We start from the raw sequence: 24,594 nt of genomic DNA, 5'->3' as shown, positions 1-24,594 counted from the left end.
TCCCCCCTCCCCTCCCGGCTCCACAGCCCCTAGGATGAAGGAAGCCCCCCCTTGAGTCTTTCCTCCCCCTGCCCCCACTTACCACCCCCCATGCTCTTAAGCCCACTGGGAGGCCTCACCCATTTGCTTGTCTTTTTATACGGAGCTGGGAAAATGTGGAAATAAATGAAGTCTCAATTAGGCCAGCATCCAAGGTTTGGGGGTGGGGCGGGGGAGGGGTCTGAGGCTTCATCCCAGTCCAGGAATGCCTGAGAAAGCTCCAGGATCCTCAGGCAGCCTCCAAGGGTGGAGGCTTCCCACAGACTCCTTTTCGGTCTGCACTGACCAGGCAGCCAGGGGCCTAGGGGCCTGGGAGCCCGGTTCATTCCCACATCAAGACTCACTGCAGGCAGCCCACTGCAGGAGGGCTGCCTCCCTTCCACCCCGCGCACAGGAGAGGGGGGCTCCTCGCCCTGGTCCCCCTCTCTCCTCCTCCCTGGTGCCCTTCCCAGAGCAGGGGCAGGACCCTCAGACACAGGCGCGGTGGCAGCCCTCCAGACCCAACAAAGGCACTGTTCCCTCTAACTGTGGAAACAGCACTTCTTATTTATTCCGTTCTGAGTCCGGAAAGAGTGTCGAGAAGCAGGTTTTATTTCTTCCCCGAGTGGAGGGTGGGGGAGAGGCGGACTCTGTCGGGAGGAGACTGGGCGGGAAGAAGCTCACAGATATTTTTAGAGACATGGGAATTCGACAAGCAGGGACCTTCAGGGGCCAGAAACATGTTCTGTTTCAATCCCAATTCTGAAAGGCCGGTGGGTGGCAGAGTCAGGGGCTGGAGCAGAGCGCGGCGGGAGCAGCATCAGACTCCAGGGAAAAGAAGAAACTGAGCTGAGAGCTGGGACCTCTGAGGCCACTTCTCACTGCTGCTGTCTCGGCCATCTCTGCATTCACGGAAGCTGGCAAATGTCACGACTGCACAGCAGCTCCCAGGGGCCCGGTGTGATGGTGCCGACCCCCAGCAGGGCCACCTCAGCTCTCAGCAGTGTGGGAGGTGGTGAGGGCACAGAGGTGAGACGCCAGTCGCCCCTCCCTCTGCTGCTGGTTCTGGCTTGACTGGGGAAGAATGAGGTGGGCTCTTCAGTTCTCTCTGGGCTTCCAATGACTCAGGCCACCTCAGTTCTTTGAGACCACAAGTACGACCCTGAAAATCACTCCTTTAGCCCCATCTCCCACCACCGTCTCTGGGCTTTGACCAGTCCCATCCCTCCACCTTGGATTACTCCTAATTTGCTCTCTCCCCGGGAGTCCCAGGGTTGCCAGGCTGGCCCCTGCTGCAAGCAGGGTGTGTGCAGCTCTCTGCACTGCACCCCGGCCGGCTGACCCTACTCTTCCTAACTAGAGACTAGGAAGTCCTGGAGGGCAGGATCCTTGCTCACCTTTTCTTCCAGCCCGCACAGGACACGCAGCAAGCGAGCAATGAGTGAGTGAATGAAATCAACCTCTCCTGCCTTCCAAAGGTTCCAAGGAGAGTCATCAGGAAAACACATGGTATTGGGAGAAGGGAACCACGATGGTGCGCGTGGCACTGGGATAAGGCCAGGCCTGGGCCCAGGTCTCCCGGATGGTCTTTCTCAAGGTAGCCAGAGAGTCGGTTACAGAACCTGCCTGGTCTGTGACAACAAGGGTCTTATTGTTGGTGCAAGCAGGTGACTGGGCCCCTTATTCACCAGAGGGAGATTAGACAGACTGTTTCCCTCTACTCTTCTGGAACAGCAGTCATCATTAACCCCTGGGTTTCCAACCAGAGAATTTGGGATTTCAACTATCTATGAAAGTCTCTCTTCCTCATAAAAGGTGCAGAAGCAAATTACAGATGGAGGAGAACACCTCCCCCTCAGCAGGCAGGCATATGTCCACTCCAGACATGCCACACACACCCCGCCAGGCGCACACAAAGAGCTACACAGACCCAGGGCAACAACGTGGCCCACATAGGACAAAGCAAGGAGAGAACAGCAGCCTAGAAATAGAGGAGTGGGGAAGGCAGGAGGGATGTGCCCACAGTGAAACCTGCACACACTCTGCAAATCGAGTCCTGAACTGCCCGGGGGGGGGGGGGGGCGCGGGCCTACAGTCACACATGGCCAAAATCACACAGCAGCATGTTCAAGTTGCTGATAAAACCCTAATAAAAATGAGAATTTTTTTCAACAGTATAAACTCCCAAAGACAGAAAAAAAAAAAAAAAAAAGCTGGAGAGGAGATGTAGGATTAAAACCAGCAGCAGATGTGGGATATTAAACAAATTTTGGAACATAGGAAGTGGCTGTGCATGCACGGAGACTGACCAAGTAAAGCAGAGAGGGCTTCCAGAGGGAAACCAGGAGGAGCTGACACGGTCCCAGAACACCAGCAAGCTCAGGACCTAGAGGCCCAGGCATCTCTGACTAAGGAGGCAAGGCCCGGAACAGGAGGACTGGTCAGCAACCTGCTCAAGGATCAGTCAGCCCCTGGGGGCCGGGCCCCCGCCAGCAGCGACCAGCAGGCGATCTCTGAAAAGGTCTGGATTCAGGGCAGGGGGCAGTGCATGGCGTGGAAAACTCCATGGAAGTCTGCATCCTTGACGCTGAGGTCTCCCCGGTGCCAAGTCCTGCTGCTGCCTCCCGAGACTGGAGCTGAGAGGACCGGACCTGGGGAAGGCAGCCAGCCCCAGAGGAAGACCTCCTGAAGTGGGCGTTCTCCACAGGCTGAGGTGAGCAGCCCTCCGTCTGGGGGCTCGCCAGGTCCCCGCCTGACTGTCCTTCTGAGGGGAGGCCGACCAGTCGCCCCCACACAAACCCTGCACACACAGTCTTTCTCTTACATACAACATACAGCCCAGAGTCACCACTCGTCTGAGAAAGCCCAAGACCAAAACAGGCAGAAAGGAAACTGAGAGCAAAGCAGGTCAGGCCAGACAGAGAACAGACTTTCAAAGTAACTGAAATTAGGAGAGAGCACATTGCATCCAAGAAACATGAATAAGGTGTTATGAAAAAGGGGTACAGAGGAAATAAAAATTGAGCCCTAAGAAACTAAAAATACGATGGCTGACATAAGAACCAGAATAAAAACAAGAAAACAGAATAGCTGGAATCAGAAACAGAGGGGTTTAAGGCAAGGTTAACTAAATCTCAGGCATGACACAGCAATGTAAAAAGACAACAAAATTTGAGAGTGTCTGAAAGAACCAATAGGAACTCTAAACATGCAGACCAGGGGAAATGGGGCAAAGGAAACCACCAGATTTAAAACCACAACAACACTTTCTGGACCAGAAGGACAGAGCTTTCCTCACTGGGAGGCCACAGGCTTTGGGCTCAGTGAAAGGTGAAAGGTCCACACCAGCCAACACGTATCTTGGTGAAACTTTAGAACTCAAGGGACAATGAGAAGCTCCTAAAAGTTTTCAGAGAGAAAACCCCATTTATTTCCAAAGGATCAGGAACCGGACCCCCTGCACATGAACCTCTCCACAGCAAAAGAAGAAGTTAAAGACAAAGAACAGCACCTTCAAAATTCCAAGTGCAAATGACTTCCAGCCTGACCTACAGCCAGTCCTGCCACCAACAGAGAGTGAACAGGAAAGGCGCTTTCAGACACGCGAGGTCTCAAGACCTTTTTCTGCCTTGAGCCTTTCTCCAGAGGCTTCACCAAATGGAGAATAAGCCAAATAAGAAGAGCTCGACCTAAGGAACTCAGAAGCAGGAGGAGGAGCTCCCCGACGGAGAGCTAAGCAGCAGGCCTGGAGAGGGGCCAGTCCAAGTGGGAACAAGAGGACAGACGTCTCCACGAGGGACGTTACCGTGAAAAGAAAGAATCACTGACCTGGGGACCTGCCCACACTCGGAGGAGCTTTACAGTTCTGTCAGGAAGCTTAGAGTTCAGGAAGGTTAGTTAAACATGAATCAAACAAGTGAAGGGCGAGGGCAATTATTAACTGCAAGAGAAACAACGTGAGAGGAGACGGAATCACGGCGTGCCCCACGGCTTGAGTGTGTACATTTTTCACAGGGTCGTAATAATTCAAACCCGGCTGACGTCAGCCTCACACTTACCGGTGCTGGCAGGACGGAGGGGGATGAGGGGGTGGGAGAGCACAGGCGCCTGCACACATACGAGGTGGGGGGGACACACAAAATCAACAGATAACACCTTCCCAAACCTCAGGAAACAGCTGTATAAACGCGCTGTTTACAAACACAGAGGTGAGTACCAAAATCTTCCAGCTACAAGAACAGTAAACGGCCTCCTGTGGAAACAGATGGCAGGGTCAGGAGGACCGGAAGGCTGGTGCGCTCTAGCATACTACAAGTGTCGTGCTTACATTTTTAACTTTTTAAACTACATACATGTAATATATATATGCCTTTAAAATGGTTTCATGTACATCAGGGCAGGGAGATCCCAGGGGAAATATGAGCTACAAGAAAGAAGGATGAAGGACCCTTCAAAACACTGCCCACTGTCACTGACAAGCCTAGACAGACCTCCCACCGTCCCAGAGACTGACCCTCAGGATCTTCAGAGGGAAGTCGAGAGCGGTCTGTGAAGGAACAGGCACACAGGCTGGCCAGCCCTTCAGAAGAAGCCAGCATGTGGCACAGGGAGGTGGCCTTCCTTCAGACCCGCCACCCGCTGTCTCTGAGGTCCCACCAGTACAGTCATGCCCTGGCTTCAAGAAGCCCTCCCCCTAGAAAGGGCAGCCCCTCCCTTCCCTGCCGAAGACACAGTCTTCTGAAAAGTGCTGTGGGGGCGGGCGGGCAGGAGAGGCAAAGGCACTAACATACATGAACGCCCTCAGCGGACTGACGCATGGATGCTTAGTGCTGCCCACGTCCCTGCGAAGTCCAAAGTAAAGGCTAGGCCAGGCAGGGAGTGCTGGGCATGCGACGGGGGTCCTGAGTGGGCGGAGCGAGGACCCCGAGAAGACAGTGCCCTACGGACTCTGCAGCCTGGCGTCCGGCGGCCTGGCCCCGCGGGGGCGCGTGTGCGAGCAGTGCGGGCGCACTTGTGACACACTAGTCCCAGGCACTGGGCTTTGTTTCTTCAGCCCCAAATGCTGTCTGTCGCTAACTCACATAAAATGACTCTTTTTTGACAGTTCTCTCCCTGCTGTCACTTAATTAGATTCCTAACCAATCATTCCAAGCTGCTCACTTTCCTAACCCCCCAGTCACTCCTCTCTCTGCAGGACAGCCAGAGCCCCAGGCCACGATCCCAGACCTCAGCCTACAGGCCATTGTCACGGCTGCCCAGAGAAGTCGGCCCACAGCTCAGGAGGCCTCCCGCAAGGGTGCCGGTCACAGCCCATCCCCAGCCACTCTCCTAGCACAGAGTGAGGGCCACCGACTCAACAGAACTGCCGCTCCCACCACCCCGTCACTGAGAGCTGTGCACGCGCAGAGCAGAACGGCACCCAGGTGGATGGCAGGATGAAAAACCATCTTCGGGGGCGTTCATGAGTCTCCCTGCTCAGCAGCTGCAGGCACAGCAGGGACACAGAGAAGAGCGTGGCTTCTCAGGGGCTCCCGGGCCCTCAACACAGGTGGGCCTCGCTGCCGAGACTCAGCACACACGTAACTGGGAAGGAAGAGAAGCACGCTGGGAGACCCAGGGTCCCCAGATCCTCTCAGTCTGGTCTGAAAGTCAAAGAGCGACGGTCCTCAGGGGGAGGCCTTCTTAAAATGTTTCCCACTGAGACTCAAGTGCCAGAGTAAGGAGGACGCAGACCAGCTCCCGCTGCATCAGCCAACACCTGCCGAGCCTCTCCCACACCTGGGCACATTACTTAAGGCCCCATCTATGCAGGCAAATACCAGGCTCTGGCCCACTGCCCTGCAGAGGTAGACCCATGTGGAAATGCGTCCTGGGGGCGAAGGACCGAGGAAGGCAGTCATGTCCAACTTGGACCCCTCAGAGGGGGCTGTGTCTGCTCTTGTGACTGGGTCAGGATTACCTCAGTGCCACCCCCCACCCCCCCCAGCAGGTATGTGCTCCCTTCTACCTGACCCACTCAGTCCTGCGTGTCCTTCTCCAGCTCCTCTCCCCCACAAGGCCTGGGCTGCCAGGCGACAGTCTAACCCTGACAGCACAGAACACCTGCACCGCCCCAGACTCAGGCTCCACGTGGAAACAGCTAGCCCTTCCCTCGTCTCCCCGCCCCCAACTCCCCAAAGGCCACCACAGGCCACAGATCAGGACCAGACCACCAAGAACCGGACTGCCTGCCCACACCTACTGGTGCAGCCCCTCCTTCACTGGCCTCCCCACCCGTAAATGGACATCTGGGCCAGGTCACCTCTGGAAACCCCTCTGCCATGACCCCAGGGCCCGCTTGCTGCTTCTTCCCACACAGCCTGATGATCAGCTTCTGGTATCTTCCATCCCCCCAGCTGCTGCATAGTGAGAAATGTCACCTGGGCCAGCATGCAGAGTTGTAAATGACAACAAAAAGCAACCAGAGGCAGATGCTGCATTTTCCACTAGATACTAGGCCCGAATGTCTTAACAAGCCTGTATCCCGAAGCTCCTCCTCAACTTAAGTTAAAAGGCAGGGCAGCGGGGTGGGGGGATGACTTGAGGTTCAGCCACCAGTCTCCAGGGAACATCAGTACTGAAGGTCCCAGAGAGACACAGGGGTGCTTCATTCTAATGGCAAAGCCTCCTGCATCACAGTGAGAGATCGAGTTACACTTGTGAGCTTCACCACTGACCCCGGACCTCCAGACAACAGGGCACTGCTGTCAGCTGGGAGGAGTTCCTGGTCCCACCTGGGTTCATCTCTTCCCTTCCTGATCACTCACTGTGACATTTCCACGTAACGTGAAGTTGACCAAAGATGCCATGGCAAACCAGCCTGCAGGAAGCCCAGAGGTGGAGCACCGGGCCCTCTGCGCCCACCCTCACACTGTCACCCACTCCCGCCCCAAGAAACTGCACACTGCGGAAGCCCTCGCGTCCAGCAAGCATACTTACAGGACGCCTTTTACCTTCACACACTTAAGAGTCACTAAGGAACTAACGGTTACAGCATCCCTCCCGGCAAGGTGAGCCTGACTTGCAGCCGTCATGACGAGGTAAGACAGCAAGAGGGATTCGTCTAAGGCCCCCAAGCCCAGGTGGGGGTGAAACACGGCGACACTCTGGAATCACCTTCTGAACAGCCTGGCTGGCGCAGGACTCCTAAACGCTCCCAGCTGGGCCACCTGACGCCCAGCGGCCCTTCCTGCCTCCCAGCTGCATTCCACCCTTCTTCACAAACATCAGCCCCTGCAAAGGCCTGAGTTTATCCAGAAAATGGATGTTCATGCGTCAGCCATCTTTGGCAAAGCACTTAACACTTCCACAGATGTGGTTTGTTTTTTGAAAAATAAGTAGTGGGTGGTTTGGGGACTCAGAGAAGTCTTCTGGGAGGAAAGAGGGGGCCTGGGTCCCCATCCTGCTTGTCGGGGGCTGGGAGCCATGAGCTCGGCTCGGCGCTCTGTGTGCCCTTCAGCCTGGCCGATGCCTGCCGTGCCCATTTCAGAGAAGAGGAAACTGGGGCCTGGAGGGATGGTGACACCACTCCACTTGTGAGTGACAAAACTGGGCTGTGTGGACCACCCCAACCCTGAAGAGCTTGCACACAGTGGTCTGGCGTCGGTATTTAACCTTCACGTGTTCACGTGGATCCCAACAGGCTGTGAGCTCCACCGCGAGGGGGGCCCCTCTCTCAGCCACTTGTCCTTTTCTGAGTGTCGCTACAGACACAACGGCCACCGTGTTACCAACAAACAACACACAAGCAAAGGGGGGAAAGCCAGAGCTTAAAGCAGGGGTTCTCAAGTGTTTGTGTTTCTTAAAATCACAGGGGGTGGTTATTTAAAGCATGGATACCTGAACCTGGCCCTCAGGCAGCCGTTCTGCCAGGGTGTGACAGGGAACAGAGGAAAGGGCTCGGCCTCGGAGGAACCAGAGCACCTCAGAGACAGCAGGGCCCAGCCGAGTCCCCCCGGGCCCCGGGCTCCCCTGCAGCCCAAATTCACTGAGAATGCAGTGCGCAAAGATCCTGGGCTCAAAGCAACCTCCAGAACTGTCCTTCTGGAAGGAAACTGTAAAGGAGCCAGAACCCTAACTGTTAACACTCGGCATCCTCTGAAGGGCTGTACACGAGAGCAGACACCAGGGTAACTTCTCGTCCTATGAGAATGACAAAGCCACAGCTCCTCTCCAACATGGCGCTGCTCTAGAGCTGGGAGTGTCCCCCCATTAAGTGCAGGGGTGTGAACCGCACTGGAGTCCCTCCGGGGCAGACTGGCCCCAGGAAAGGCAAGGAGCTCTGGCCTGTCCCGACTTTCAAGGGCTCTCAGGGCAGAGGAGGAGAGAAGCCCCACATACCTGCTGTGGCTTCCATAAAGGAGAAACCCAGGGTCAGTCTGTTTCAGGGGAGACAGAGTTCAACAGCAGTAGATCCTTTAGAACTTTTTAAAAAAGGAGATTCTGACACGTGCTCCAACTTGGATGAACCTTGAGGACACTGTGCTAAGGGAAATAATTCAAACACAGAAGGGCAAACACCATATGACCCCACATGTATGAGGTCCCTCGAATGGTCAAATCCAGAGATGGCAAGTAAAAGGGTGGGCACTGGGGCTGGGGCACGGGAAGATACAGGGAGGGAGTGTCTCATGGGGACAGAGTCTCAGTTTGGGAAGATGAAACAGTTCTGGAGACAGATGGTGATGACCGTTGCACAGTGTGAAAGTGCTTAATGCCACTGAGCTGTACTCTTAAACTGGTTAAAATGGTAAATTTTGTTGCATAAAATTTTACCAGAATTTAAAATCAAACAAACAAAAACATCCTTAGACCATGTTTCTGCCTGGCTTCCAGGAGGAAAAAGGAAGACAACATGAAGGCACGAGACATGGCTGTCCACAGCCCGGTGGGCACAGTCCCCCAGGCCCTGAGCCTCACAGCCCAGCAGACTCCACCCGACACCCAAGGCCCTGCCTCCCCTCGGGACAGGGCGCTCCTCCGGGAAAGCCTTCTAGTGACCCTCAGACTCTGATGACACCAGCACCCTAGCTTGACATCAGTCCCCAAAAGCTCGAGGAGAAGTGGCAGCATCTGGTATAAGAACAGGCAGAGCACAGAGGGGGAGAAGTAAAAGCAGAAGGAAGAGGCAGCAGGTAGGGTTCCTAGACTCCTCACTGCGTCCACTCCTGAAAAACTAGCAGCCCAGCCACATGGCTCAGGCTCCCACTTGTCTGTGAGGCTGCCCTGAGCCCACTCACCTCGGCCTGCATTTGTAAATTTTTTTTTCCTTTTTTGGGCAATTTGCCTCTCCTCCTCAGCCACCAGTTACAGGGTATGTGGGTGTATCGAGAAAGAAATTTCCCAAAAAAGGAAAACGATTCCCAAAGGTTAGTCCCAACTCAGAGCTGCCTGGAAGAGAGGCAACAACAGTCAGCCGCTGGAGCCAGACCGGCCGAGGCCCCAGATCGACCAGAAGTCCCCAAGGAGAAGGGCCTCCCTGGGATGGCAGCCCTCCCCTCCTCTTCCCCTCTTGCCCGCCACCATGCCCTCCTGGTCCCTACTCTGCTCCCCGGATCCCTCCAGGGGGCATTCTCCCTTCTGCTGAGGAACCACTCAGAGCCACGAAACACACCCAACCCTCTCCCAGGAGCACCCAGGCCCTACCTCCTCCTCAAGCTGAAACAGAATTCCTGCAGCTATGCTTTACAAAGTTGATTATTTCAACTCAACAAATATTTACCAGGTCTGTGCCACCCAAACCTCAGGTCAGGCAATGCAGAGGTATGGAGAATTACCAGGGGGACCAACAACGAAAAAAAGGTCACAGCTTAGTTGGTAAGATAACATTTAAACAAATGAAAACAAATAGTAATATTGTATAAAAGTCCAAGTAACAATTTAAAACAGGTTGTGACTAAGTGTTAAGCCCCCCCCCACGCAACCATAAAATGTTACAATTTATTACATGTGGAGATTAGCTGGGGAGGGAAGCAGTATGCGGGGGAGGAGAGGGTGGCAGGAGTGGAGGGTCAGCAGAGGCTACAGGGCCGCTCAGACTGCTGCTCTTGGAGACCAGCTCTGAGACAGGCCTTCATACAGGCTGGTAGCCTGAGCAAGCCGCACCCCATAGTCCTGCCAGCCCTGTGTCTGCCTGATGTCCACGGACAGCCCATCGAAACCCCTCCCCACCAGGAACAAGTCCATGGCACCACCATGCCAGCCAGCAGGCTAACCCTGCCCCATCACCCTCTTCACTCCCGGGAAATCTGACGGGTGGGTCCTTCCAAACCTTTCAGGAACCAGGACGACAGCAAGTCGAACATGTTTTAATGTTTTTAAAAAGTATAAATAAGCCACTGGCCAGGGTTTCTGAGGCTCAGCACCGGGGACACTTGAGGCTGGGTCACGCTCTGGTGTGGGGGCCACCCTCTGCCTCACACCACGTTGAGCAGCAGCCCTAGCCTCCACCCACTCGGGGCCAACGGCACCCCTGCAGCCCCTGCACAGCCATGAGAGTCAAAGATGACTCCAGACACTGCCAGGCAGCCCTGGGGCACAAGGTCCCCAGGTGAGGACCAAAGCTCTACTTCTAGGTACTCAAGGAGAAAACTTTCAGCATGGTTGGAACCCAGTTCACACACAAGCCTGCACTAACAGTCTCTGCTCCAGGTGTGAGGACCCTGCTGGCCAGGTAGGGGTGGGAGTTTGGGTTTCAGGAAAGCTGCCTCCGGGCTGGAGGCTCCAGGACCATGCTCAGTGGGGGCACTTACAGCCTAGTCACGTATCAGCCGTAAAAACCTGAAAATCCAAGTTTCCTAACAGTCTACAAGGTCCTCTGCTCACACGTCCAGAACCCCGCTCTCACCCCTGCAGCAAGGCAATGCACTCTGAAAGGGGTGGGGGTTACCCTATTTTGCATGGTGTGATTAGCTGTGCTAGGACAGTCCTGATTTAAAATGCTGCCCACACACGCACTCACACACTCCAGTGGAACAATAAAAAGTGCTCAAATCTTCCACCTTCAACCCTTTATGAAGCTTGGAATTCGGTCATACTTTAGTTAGGAGAGACCAATCTCCTTTAGAGAAAAAGTCAGGAGACAAAACGGGCAGAAAAAGAAAAGCCAGAGCCAGAACATTCCACCTGGTTGGTAAACACTCATCCAGCCCAAGAAGCAAAGCAGGTGGGTGGCAGGACAGGAAGGAGCCTTTACACCCTGGCTGAGCAACCAGGAGAACACCACCCCTCGGCCAGCAGGCCTCCAAGCACCGAGCAGAGAGGGGCCCTGGGCGCAGGTGCGGACCAGCATTAGCTCCGCCGGCCTCCACCTGTCCAGGGCTCCCCCAACCCCCACAGGCCCACAGCCACCCCCACTTCTGTCCAGCCGGGGTGCTCCGGCTGAGCCCGACTCCCATCCCCCTTGAACAGAAGTGGCTTCCTCCCTCACCACAGACTCTCACCCACAACCGATGAAGGTGCCTCTGGGTATAAGGGCATTGCAACCAGCTGCCACCCTTTCTCCGAAACTTTGAGCAGGAGCACATGGGCTGCCTCTGCCATGGGAAGGGGCCTGGCAGAGGCTGGAGCTGGGGCAGAACACTCACCATCTCATCCAGCGCGTAGCGCAGGAGGCCATGCTCGTAGAGGATGAAGAACCGGCGCTGCCATTTCTGCAAGGGAACACAGAGGGGTTGGGAGTCCAGTCGTCTCCCTAGGCCGCCCCCTCTGACTGCCTGCACCTGGGGGACGCTGGCCGCAGCAACCATGCCTGAGTGGATAGCAGGAAAAGCAGGCCCCGGGGTGGGAGAACAGTGACTCGTTAGCCAGGACTGGGACAGAGGAAGGCCCAAACCACCCAGTGTTTCCAATTATTGAGAGTTAAGACACCTGGTCTATTTTAATTTGCAAGCTCCTCAGGGGCAAAGACAACGTCCTGGTCACCCTTCTGTACCCTCCACGTCCCCAGCACCGAGCTTACTGTGTGAGACGTGTCAATACTTTGGTGAATTACCTGACCTGACATGGGACAACCTGAGAGTGCCAGGCAAGGACGCCCCACTCCTGACACAATCTGGAGAGATGCTATAAAAGGGCAGTGCCGATGGTCCGGAGGGAGCATGAGGAAGGGGAAAGCCCGCGGCCCTGGGACTTACTCAGGAGCAAACCACTAAAAACCAAAACTGAGGAGAAGCATGACCGATGGGAACGACTTGGAGTCCGGGGAGAGCTGACCAACTCTACCCTCCACCCAAAGGCCAGGCCACTGGAGGTCAATGGTGGCAATGGTACTGACAGTGGGATAAAAAGGACCTTCCGCTTTGTGGGGGGTTAGACGTGTCGAGGACGTGAGACTGCTGGTCCCTGAATCCCAAAGATCATTGCGAAGACCTATTTTCATGCATTTCAAAATGCCCAAAGACATTCATACTTTTACTGGCAATAAGGCCACAAGAACAAACTGAAATATTGTATCTCTTCGCTCTGGGCCAGAACTGTACAGTTTCTAATAATGATTTTTTTCAGAAGCTGGAAATGGCAATTCTGTGTGACCTAAATATAAAACAGGAACAAGGGCTGCTCCCTGGTCACTGCAGGCTCTGGAGCACAGCTGCCCCGGCTGCCCTCATGCCTGGACAGCAGGGACAGCAGGGACAGGACACTCACACGGCCTCACAGAGAGGACCTGCAGAAGCCTGGTTCCGCACTGGGTGTCCAGGGAGAGGCCACCTGGACTCTTCCTGAGAAATATTTCCAAGGCTCCTATTTGTTGTTTTTAAAATCAAAACCCATTCCAGAAGGAAGCCCAAAACCCCCAAACACAAAGCAAGTTCCATGGGGTACCACAGGCTCCACCCCAAAGTGTAGCATTCAGGCTGGGGGCAGCAGAGGCCAAGAGGCAGGGCAGAGGCTCTTGGGGAGCAGGGGTGGGAGGGAGCAGAGCAGGAGCAGTTTACAGGGTACAGGCAGCATCATGTGGAGGAGAGAATGTGGAAAAAGAAAGAGTATTTTAACTGGAACCAAATCCAAAGGGGCTCTCTGGCAGGAGAACAAGCCGCTGATGCAGGACGATGCTGGTCTGACCATCTCACTGCTCTGGCTAAGACCTGGCTGAGCAGCAGTCTGTGTCCAGCAGGACCCGCCCAGGGCTGGGTGCCCAGGAGAGACGGGGCAGAGGTGGCATCGGCCATCCAGGCCCGCCTCCCTTAACTGGTGCTCATCTTCCGGGGCGCCCCAGGCTGGGGGCGGGGGGGTGGGGGCTGCAGGAAGCAGGGCCTCGGCACTGGAGGACCTGAGAGCCTAATCAGCACGGGGCAAACGTGTGCTGAACTGCCACCTTTTGGCCTTCTCCATTTCACCGTCCCACAGAACAGGTGGCACCCTGTGGGCACCCCACTTTGAAGGGAGAGCCAGGCCTGTCTCACTGAGGTTTTTCCCAGGGGACCTACGAGTTCACCAAGTAGGGGCTCCCAGAATTCACTGTTCACTCCCCTTCTCCCACCTCCACTCTGTCACCTGCCCTAAGGTGGGCCCTCTCTGGGCCGCCCTACCCCCAGAATGCACTCTGAAGCCCTTACCCGGGATCGATGCACTGGGTTGTCGAAGTCGGTCCCATCAGGAGCCAGGAGCAGCCAACCGCCATAGATGGGTTTCGCCTGGAGGAGAAAAAGGAGGGCAGGTTATCAGTGGCCTTGGAGCAGAGACAGAACAGGTTCCACGGTCAAGTTAATGACAAGCTCACAAGCGCTTGCTGGAGACAGAAGTCACCCCTGCTGAGCACACACCACGCGTCTCATTCCCCAGCCCCAGCCACGCCTCCAAGGACACTTGGGAGCAAGAGGCTCATGCAGGTCTGCAGCATCTGGTGTAGAAAGGGGAACGCAAAGCCCAGCGGGAGTCTGGAAACTGGAGAATACAGGAACTCCTAAGAAGCAGATGCCTCCCTCCCTCAAGGTCCTGATCAGGCTACCAAGCCTGGGAAAAGACGGCATTTTCTTCAGTAACCATGAGAGGGCCGTCACATGCAGGTACGAGCTGTATCCCGAGAACAACACAGTCACAGGCCCTCATCCCGAGGGGACAGGACGGGCCTGGGAGCAGAGACGCTGCCCCGGGGACCACAACTAGCACCAGCCGGAGAATCACCAACTTGCTGGCTGTACAGCCCTGGGCCGAAAACCCTTCGGTTTCCGTCTTCCATTTGAAAGGTGAGAGAGACGACAACTGTGTCCACACCTCGCAAAACTCACGTGAGGACTGACAAGATGTGTACAAGTAAAACAAACATAGCACAGGAATATGAAACAGTGCAGTCACTGGGGAAAACAGTCTAGTTCCTTAAAAGGCTAAACCCAGAACTCCACTCCTTGGTATGTACAAACCCAAGAAAACCGAGAGCTGGTGTTCGGGTGAAAACTGGGCCATGAACATTCATGGCAGCACTATTCACAGTCACCAAAAGTGCAAATAACTCTAATGTCCACCAGCAGATGAATGGACAACTAAAGTGGGCTATCCATACAACACAATATGACCCAGTACAAAGGCACCAAGCACTGACTCGCCACAACCCCAGAGACTTGACACTCCAGGAGAGAAGACGGATGCAAAGACCACACGCTGCATGACTCCACGCACACGGAAGGTCCGGAGTAAGGAAATCTCTGGAAACAGAACACAGGTGAGTGGTTGCAGGGTGTGGAGGGAGCAGCAAAGAGAGGCGACTGCTAACAGGTACAGGGCTTCTTTTGGGGGTGATGAAAATGTTCTGGAATCAGACAGTGGAGTTGGTTGCATGAACCTGTGACTATGCTGAAAACTACTAAACTGTACACTTTAAAAGGGTGAACTTTATGACACTTGAATTATCTCAGGAAAACTGTATAAGGAAAAAAAACCCTGAGCACAGTGTCTGGCCTCTGAGTGCTTAATAAATGTGAGCTGCTATCATACTTTTTACATCCAAAGAGTAACCCCTGCCCCTGCCCTGGTCCCCCAAGCCCCTAGGGGTGGGAGTTTGACGGGAGTTAAAAGGTCTAGACAGACACCCAGCTCTTGAGAAAGGGGTGGAAAAGGCACAGTCAGGCTGATGAGTCCACCACCCTCTGGAGGCAGTAACACGAAGTAAAACCTAAACCCCCCACTTGCTGTTTACACACGCAGACTGTCTCTGGGTAATCCTTAGGGGTCCTCTTAACATGTCTTTTGTTCCACATTTCCAAATTGGGAGGCCCTGCCACACCATCTCATTTTGAAAAATGGTGGAATCTGTGACTCAGAGAGGGAAGGTCACTTGCCAGAGGTCAAAGAGCATGCAGAGTGAGCCTCTCTTCTTGGCTTCTTCAGGGTCCTCCGGCCCCCACGGGAAGCACTGGCTTTTCCCTGTGAACAGAAGGAAGGACTTCGGGCAAGGGGCATGTTGTAGGCTGAAGGAAGTAGGTGAGAGACTGGTTTCCATGAAACGCGGGAGAGGGTGTGGGCAGGGAACCAGGACCTAGAGGGACGTAACCCAGAGAACCATGGGGTACGTGGAGTGAAATGCTGCCAGGAAAGCAGAAGCAAAGAGAACAGAGGTCTGCTTTCTCAGCAAACGCCAGCGGCCCCCAGCCGACCCCCAGCCGGCCCCCAGGCAGATGAGCACCCTCGGCCTCTCTCGGCACCACTCAAAGATGCGCACACAGAGCAGAGCCCACCACAGCCTGTCCTGTGGGGAGGGAGGAGGTGGGGCAACCCCCATGTCCCCTAGGCCAGTGACTTCTCTACTTCGCTGCTTGGCCTGCAGTTCCCTGACCTGTGAAACCGGTGGTTAGACCGCAAGGCCGCGTCTCCTATACATCAGCCTCCTCGTCCCTGGCTGCAGGGCTCTGGGGCAACTTCACATTACCAGCTACACCTGCCTGTCCTTTCCTCAGAAGGGGCCGTGGGAGGCCTGGCACTGGCACAAGTCCCTCAGAACCTGGCCCGCAATCAGCATCGTTACTCACTTGACAAACACCCACTCAAGGAGCTTGCCAGCACCTACCTCGCTTGCTCTTGACTTCCATGTACAGATCACCTTAAAGGGGACCCCTTTAAGGTGGGCAGGTCCTGAAAAGGTGGGCAGGCTGGGCCAGCGGAGAGCACAGGGCAAGAAACAAGGGCTCTGGGAGGACAACCAGGCTGGGAAGTGGGGAACCTTCCACCAAGAGCACTTACCAAGGCAAATCTAGAGACAGACGGCAGATGGGGGTTGCCACGCCTGGCGGCATGGGAGGACAGTGGGGGCATGACAGCTAAAGGGTGCAGGATTTCTTTACGGGATGATGAAAGTGTTCTAAAACTGACTGTGGTAATAGTTGCACATCTCTGGGACTGTCCTAGAAATCATTAAATTTTACATTTTAAATAGGTCAATTCAATTGTCTATGGTACGTGAATTATATCTCAATACAGTTTTTGCTTTTTAAATCATTTACCAAGACCTATGTCAGGCAGTGAGATAAGTAAGAAACTGCCTCTACCTTCATGGGTTCACAGTCCAAAGGAAATGTAAAGTGAGAGACCTCTCAAACCTCAGAAAGTCAAGTCTGGGGAAGGCTGGGGGTGACTATGCAAGTTTTCAAATGACTCTGTGCTCTGTGCTCCCTAGCCAGATTTGGGAAACTTCAGTCAAAGAGACACAGACAAAAGTTTCAGAGGAAATGATCTGGCCCCTTGGCTTGTAGGATGAGAGTTGAAGGTGCCAGCCAGAGGCAGAGGGGAGCAAGAGGCAGCGGCTGAGGTCTGATGCGGTGGCGGGGGAGCAAAGGGCTGCAGGGGCTGGCCTGGTGTCTACCACTGGGTGACAAAGAGGACCCCCAGAGGTCCGCAGAGCAAGTCCAGGATCATCAGGAGCCAGGAAGGCACCTGCCCCCCTGGCACTGCCATCCAAGTGAGCAAATGGGACCAACGACCTGTGGGAAGAAGGGCACCCAGGGTGGAGGGGCCGTGCTGGGTGTGGGCATGGCTGAAGCAGATACAGGCAGGACTGCACCTAACCGTGCGAGCAGCCCAGGCCGACGTCTTCCTCAACACTTGTCAGCACCTCGTCCTGAACACAACCCAACTCCATGACCCATCCCCGAGCCCGGGCCACCCAACTCACTGAGCTACGCCTCCTCGCACGCAGCAGCCCTCACCCGCCCCTCCATCCTTGGCTCATGGGACTGGGAAAGGCGCTCTGGGGGTGCTGCCGCTCCTCCCGCTCTCTCTGCCTAACAGTGACGGCAGCAAACCCGGCCCCGTCAGGAGGTCCCGGGTGCCCGCCACAGCCTTTGTCTCCTCCCTCTCCACCTCCCTCTCCTGGGCAGCCCGAGGACCCGGATTTTGACACAGGTACCCCAAAAGGAAGCTGGCACAGGAAAGATGTTCTAGAAACTCTCAGTGGCCGGGAGGCTTTTCCTCTAGGGAGAAGCGGGTTCATGACCCAGGATGGGACTGAGCTGTTTCAAGCAGGCCATCTGAAGGAAGCACACGGGTCCAGACCCCCTGTAAGTCACACCTGAGGGCACCCCTGGAGCCTCTTCCCTTCCAGGTAAACTCAGTCTTCCTTCCCACACCCAACAGAGGCTACACTTCCGGCTGGTCTCTGGGAAGAGGCTGCTGGTGGCCGGGACATACTCCTCAGTCCCAAGCCTTTTTGAAAATGGTCATTTGAAACTTCTGCTTCCTGGAAGATGGGGTAGATGCAAGGTTCCCTATTCCTGCCACTAAGTACAAATAAACCCCTGGATACTGTACATAAGACAAATCTAAGAAGACTCAAAAAGGTGGAGAAGATGGCAGAGGGGCTCGAGCCTCAGGACCTGAGGAATGATATGGAGGTGCACACCCTGGGCTGTCTTTTTGTGTCACTGTCCCAGTCCAGGGGCTGGAGGAACAGGCACCTGTGCCAACAGGCACAGACAAAAAAATAAAATAAAAAAAAACAAAAACAAAAAACAAACTGCCCCAATAAAAGCTTCTACATAGCAGAAGAACCAGGGAAGGAACAACTTGGTAAGACAGAGAAAACTCTTAGACAATAACCGTCCTATTCCAGACACGGCCACACCCCCACCCACACCAGCAGAGGCTAGACTGCCACCTGGCCAGCCAAGAGGCACCCCAGAACCCCTCCCAGGGAGGTGCAGGGGGCTGGGACTTTCATCCCCACCCACCAGTAATAGGTCGCCTCCCTTTCCCTGCTGGAGCAACGGCAGAGGACACCCGGGGAGCTGAACCCCACCCCTGCAGCAATAACCAGGAACCTCCTGCCTCAGGAGTCAATGGAGCTCCACCAAAAAGTAAAAGGCGGCAGCCCCACTTCTCCTGCTGGAGCTGTATCAGAAAAAGCCAACTGAGAGAGAAGGGTCAAACACAACCTGGAGTCACCTAACATGACACAAAAATATCCAGGTTTCAACTGAAAAGTCACCATCATACTAAGAACCAGGAAGGTCACAAACTGAGTGAGCAAAGACAGTTGACAGACGCCAACACCGAGGTGACAGGCATGTCAGAATGATCTGACGAAGATTAAAGCAGCCATGCTATATGACTCCACAAGAAATTATGAACATGCTCGGAATAAATGAAATCACAGATAGCCTCAACAAAGAAACAGAAGGCAAGAGCCAGGTGGAAATTCTGAAACTGAAAAACACAGTAACTGAAATAAAAGGCTCAATGGATGGGCCCAACAGCAGAATGACGGGAACCGTGCAGCGAATGAGTGAACTGGAAGACAAAACAGAAGTTTCCCACCAGACAGCAGAGAAAACAGGTGAGACGAATAGTCTTAGGGACCTGTGCGACTGCAACAAAGAGCTAGCATCTGTGTCATCAGAGTCCTGGCAGGAGAGGAGGAGGGCAGGGCGGAGAAAACTGGAAGAAAGAATGACTGAAAACTTCCCAAATTCATCAAGAATGGAGACCTGTAGGTTCAAGAAAATGAGTGAACTACAAGGGATAAATCTGAAGAAACCCACACCAAGATACATCAGAATTAAATTTCTGAAAATTAAAGACAAAGGAAGAAATCTGGAAGGCAGCCAGAGAAAAACAACAGCTTATAGACAGGAGAAAACCCAGACAGAACAGCCGGACTTAACCGTGCAGGCCAGGCGGAAGCAGCACAACACTTTCAGGTGCTGAAGGAAAACAACTGTCTACCCGGAATCCTGCACCAGTGAGAGTGTCCTGCAGGAACAAAAGGGACATCAAGACATTCTCAGACGAGGGACAACTAAGAGAAACTGTCAGCACACCTACACTTAAAAAATGGCTACAAGGAGTTCTCTAAACAGGAAGGAAATGACAAAAGGAGGAAACCTGGATCAGAAGAAAGGAAGTAAGAACAGAGTAAGCAAAAATACCTGTAATCAGGCATTCCTTGAGTTTTCTAGATAATGTTTGATGACTGAAGCAAAAATTCTGACACTGTCTATTGTGGTTCTGAATCATGTAGAGGAAATACTGAAGACAGTTACATGGTGACGGGTGAAGGAAGGTACTCCCTTTACTTGACCTGGCAAAATGACACCACCAATAGACTGATAAGTTATATATACAACACAGTCAAATTCCTAGAATAGCCACCAGAAAATCTATACCGAAAAAAATCTCTATATATAAATCATGAAGCTTATCATAAAAAAAAGTTCTTTAAAAAAAAAGTTCAAGCAGGCAGAGAAATAATAATCAAAAGAGAACAGGAAACAAAAAAAAAAAGTATGGCCCCAACACATCAATAATTATATTAAACATAAATAATCTAAATACATCAGTTAAAAGACAGACTGGCAAACCGCATTTTAAAAATAACCCAACTATACAATCTCTACAAGAAACTCATTGCAAAGACAGCGATAGAGGCAGGCTGAAAGCAAAAGAATGGAAAAAATAGATCTTGCAAATATTAATCAAAGGAGAGCAGAGCTGCTATATTAATGTCAGATAAAGCAGACGTCAAAACAAAGGAAATGACCAGAGACAGAAAGGAATAGAATATAATGATAAAAGGGTTGATTCACCAAGAAGAAGACACAGCAATCCTAAATATATATGTACTAAACAATGTGCTGCAAAGTAATGTGAAGCAAAAACTGATAGAACTGAAAGGAGAAATAAATAAATCCATCGTTACAGTTGGAGACCTCTTGTACCACAATGGATCATATCCTCAGCTAGGAAACAAACCTCAATGGAATCAAATATTTGAAATCCCTAGAGTATGTTCTCTGACCACAATGAAACCAAACTAGAGATCAGTAAGAGAAAGGTAATAGGAAAATCTCCAAACTTTTGGAAACAAAACAATACACTTCCATATAACCCATGGGTCAAAGAGGAAACCTCAAAGAAAAGTTTTAAAACATACCAAAATCTGTGGGACACAACTAAAGTAATGCTGAGAGGTAACACCACAGCACTACGATACATTAGAAAAGAGGAAAGACTTCCAATCAATAAGCTTCCACCTCAAGAACCTAGAAGAAGGAGCAGTACAGAACATACCCGAGGCAAGAAGGAAATAACAGTAAGAGCAGCAATCAATCAAACTGAAATAGAGAAACAGTAAAACCTGTGAAACAAGAGCTGGCTTTTTGAAAAGATCAACAAAATCAACAAACTTCTAGCAAGACTGACAAAGGAAAGAGAGAAGACACGAATTAAAATCAGCAATGAGACCGGAGAGATCACCACAGAGCCTGCAGACATCCAAAAGGATCACAGGGAATATTACAAACAATTCTACAAACTTTAGCCTGACAACTTAGATGAAATGGACCAACTTCTCAAAAAACACAGAAATTTGAATGATCCTGTAACCATTAAGGAAACTGAATACATAATTTCCAAAAAAAGAAATCTCCAGGCTGGGATGGTTTCACTGGAGAAGTCTACCAAACGTTTAAAGAAGAATTGACACCAATTCTACACAGTCTTTCCCAGCAAACAGAAGGGTACAAAACACTTTCCAATTCTTTTTATGAAGACAATACTAACCAGATACCACAATCAGACACAGTACCAAAAAATGGGAAGAAAAAGAATTACTATGGACCAACGTTCCTCATGAATATAGATGCAAAAAAAAAAAAAAATCAACAAAATATTAGCAAACAGGAGTCCACAATATATTTAAAGAATTATATACCATGACCAAGTGGGGTTTATACCAGAGATGTAAAGCTTGTTCACTGTTTAAAAAAAAAAAAAAATCAAAGTTATCCACCATATTTACAAACTAAAGAAGCAAAACTCTGTGATCACATCAATTAACGTAGAAAAAGCATTTGACAAAATTCAACACCAATTCATGATTTTAAAAACGACAGCAACAAAACCTCTCAGAAAAGTAGAAATAGAAAGAAACTTCCTCAACTGACAAAGAGCATTTACAAAAACCTAGAGCTGGCATTATGCATAACAGAGAAAGACTAAATGCTCTTCCTTTAAAATCAAAAACTAGGCAACCAACGTCCATTCCCAGAACTCTTACTCAACAAAGTGCCAGAATATCTAGCCAGTGCGATAAGGCAAGGAAAGGAAATAAAGGGCATACCGATTGGAAAGAAGAAATATTTAAGATGACGTAACTGTCTATGTGGAAAAATAACAAGGAATCTATTTTTTAAAAAAAACTACAGTAAGTGAGTTTAACAAGGTTGTAGTATGTAAGACTGCTATTGGAAAATCAACTGTATTTCTATGCATTAGCAATGAATATGTGGTCACCAAAATTAAAGATAAAATATCATTTGCAATCGTTAAAAAAATAAAATACTTAGGTGTAAATCTAACTAAGCATGTAGAGGACTTGCATGCTGAAAACTACACAATGCTGATGAAAAATCAAAGATCTAAATAAACAGATATACTGTGTTCATAGACTGGAAGATCCTAAGATGCCAATTCTCCCCAAATTGATACATAAGCTTAATGCAATTACTAACAAAAGCTCACTAAGACTTTTTTGTAGATATCGACAAGATTACTCTAAAACTTATATGGAAAAGGCAAAGGGACTAGAATTTTTTTTAATAAAAAAAGAAGAAAGAGGGAAGAACCCATCCACCTGACTACAAGATTTATTATGTATCTGCAGTAATCAAGACCATGTAGTATTAGTAGAAGGCGAGACACAAATCAATGGGACAGAATAGAGAACCCAAAAACAGACCCACACAAATATGCCCCTTAACTTTTAACAAAGGTGCCAAAACTCCAGTGGAAAAGTGACAGTTTTCCAGTAAATGGTGCTGGAACAACTGGACATTCACAGGCAAAAAATAAAGCTCAACCTTACAGAAAAATTACTCAAAATGGAACACAAACCCTAACTGGCAAATTGGACCACATTAAAATTAAAAATATTTGCTCTGCAAAAGGCCCCAACAGGAGGGTGAAAAGATAAGCCACAGAGTAGGATTAAAATACTTGTAAACACATACCTAACAAAGGACTAGTATCCAGCACATATAAAGACCTCTCAAAACTTAACAGTAAAAAAAAAAAAGAAAAAAGAAAAAAAAAAGCACAATTAGAACATGGGCAAAAGACATGAAAAAATATTTCACAGAAGATACACAAATGGCAAATAAGTACATGAAAAAACGTTCAACATCATTAGCTATTTGGGAAATGCAAATTAAAACCACATAATATGTTACTATACATCTATCAGATAGGCCAAAATTAAAAATAGTGACAACACCAAATGCTGGCAAGGATGTGAAAAAAGCCTATCACTCATACATTGCCAGAGAAAATATAAAATGATACAGCCACTCTGAAGAACAGTTCAGCAGCTTCTTAAAAAACTAAACATGCAACTACAGTATGATCCAGGAACCACATTTCTGGGCATTTATTCCAGAGAAATAAAAGCTTCCATCTACACAGACGCTGTCATGAATGGTTACTGCAGCTTCATCTGCAAAGGCCGAAAAACCCGGAAGCACTGCAGACATCCTTCAGCGGCTGAGTGGCTACACCGGGTCCACCGCGGAACACTAGTAAGCAATGAAAAGGAACCAACGCGTGATGCATGCAACCTGGGTGACTCTCCAGAGGATGATGACGAGTGAGAAGAGCCAATCCTGAAAGGTAACGTGTTGTATGATCCCGCTGACGTCACACTCTTGACATGTGGACTCTGTAGAAATGGAGAACACATGTGTGCCGGCCAGAGGTGAAGGAGGCAGCAGTGGTGGGAGGGCGGGGGATGGCTGTGAGGGACCCTGCAGTGAAGGAGATGCCCCGCACCCTGACCGCACCATGTCAATGCCCCGACTGTGCTGTTGTGCTATAATCTGACAAGAGGTTCCCACCGGGGGAACCTGGGTAGAGAGCACACAGGGTGTCTCTGGATTACATCCTCCAACTGCATGCCAAACTGCAGTTATCTCAAAATTAAGAGTTAAAAAAAAAAACAAACTATTACTTCCTGAATACTCCAACCACCCACACACAAGCTTTTAACACTGGAAGGAGACCCACCACCGCCCCAGAGTACAGAGGCTCCAGCCATAAAGCCTCCACAGTCCACAGGGGACTTCCTCAGAGAAGGTCAGCCCTCCATGGTCCCTGGCTGTGCTGCCTGAGCTCCACGGGCCTTTCCAACAGCTTCTTCTGGAGGCCGTATGCACACCTGCGTACACCTTCTATCGGGCCTGTCAACTTGACCACAGTGAGGTTCCTCTGCCCCCTTCCCCTCACCACCCTCCTTGGGCAGATCTGGGCTGCATCAGGGAGAGACAGGGGTCCGCAGGCAGGGGAGGGAGCAAGGATCCCGCTCGCTGGACACAGTCACCTGCTCACAGCTGGCTCCGTGGTGTCCAGATGGTACCCGCTCGGCCTCAGCTCCATACGGCTTGTTCAAGGCTCAAAGAGTGGAGGAGTCAGTGACAGAATTCCGACAGGTGGGCAAGCTTGCTCCTCTGTCCCCACAGAGTCACATCGCGCAATGTGGCAAGGAGGGAGCATCCAAAACGACTGGTGCGGAAACATGGGCTCCACCCGTCCCACTCCCTGCTAACATCCTGCCATCTGAAAGGCCGTCTGCAATCTGGGGCCCTCATCTCCCAAAGCTCAGCTCCCAGACACACACCTCTACTCCCGGCAGTACACAATTCACTGTCCCCTGCACAGGTCCCCTTGACACCCCAAGACCCTTCGAGTACAGTAACCAACCCAGAGAAGCTGTCTCCTGAGAACTTCCTGGGGCTGCCATGAGTCCAGGACACTCGCCTCCCTCCTGGAGCTGCTCCCAGCCCTGCCCTCCCCAGGGACAGAAACTGCTTCAGGCCTCTGGGCTCGCACAAGCAGCTCTCTGCAAGGAGGGCTCTTCAGTCCGTCCTGCCGGCAACTCCGGCTCACCCTCCCAGGCCTGCCCTGAGTCTGAGCCCAGCCACCTAAGCGCGCTGCGGGCAGCAATCTCACCCTCATCCAGCAGGGTGCCCAGGACCCAGCAGGGCTGTGTGGCTGAGGAAACAAATACACAAAGGAATCAGGGGACGCACTGGGGAGTCACCACCACACAGCTGAGCACCAAGG

General features: G+C 51.7%; 1 protein-coding gene across 6 annotated transcripts in view; it reads right to left on the bottom strand.

Annotated features, from left to right (window-relative positions):
- MPRIP (myosin phosphatase Rho interacting protein) overlaps positions 1-24,594 on the bottom strand; it is a 110,654-nt gene that overhangs the window by 67,911 nt on the left and 18,149 nt on the right. For all 6 annotated transcript variants that reach the window (XM_074341919.1, XM_074341917.1, XM_074341922.1 and 3 more), the window contains exons 2-3: positions 13,614-13,691; positions 11,643-11,708 (exon numbers count right to left, since the gene is read on the bottom strand). In XM_074341919.1, the coding sequence (XP_074198020.1) occupies positions 11,643-11,708; positions 13,614-13,691 (144 nt within the window). The remainder of the gene's footprint in view (positions 1-11,642; positions 11,709-13,613; positions 13,692-24,594) is intronic.

Source organism: Camelus bactrianus, chromosome 16 (genome assembly GCF_048773025.1).
Source record: "Camelus bactrianus isolate YW-2024 breed Bactrian camel chromosome 16, ASM4877302v1, whole genome shotgun sequence".
Classification (NCBI taxonomy): Eukaryota; Metazoa; Chordata; class Mammalia; order Artiodactyla; family Camelidae; genus Camelus; species Camelus bactrianus.
The sequence above is the reverse complement of the archived record's forward strand: the minus strand, read 5'-3'. Positions and strand labels throughout refer to the sequence as shown.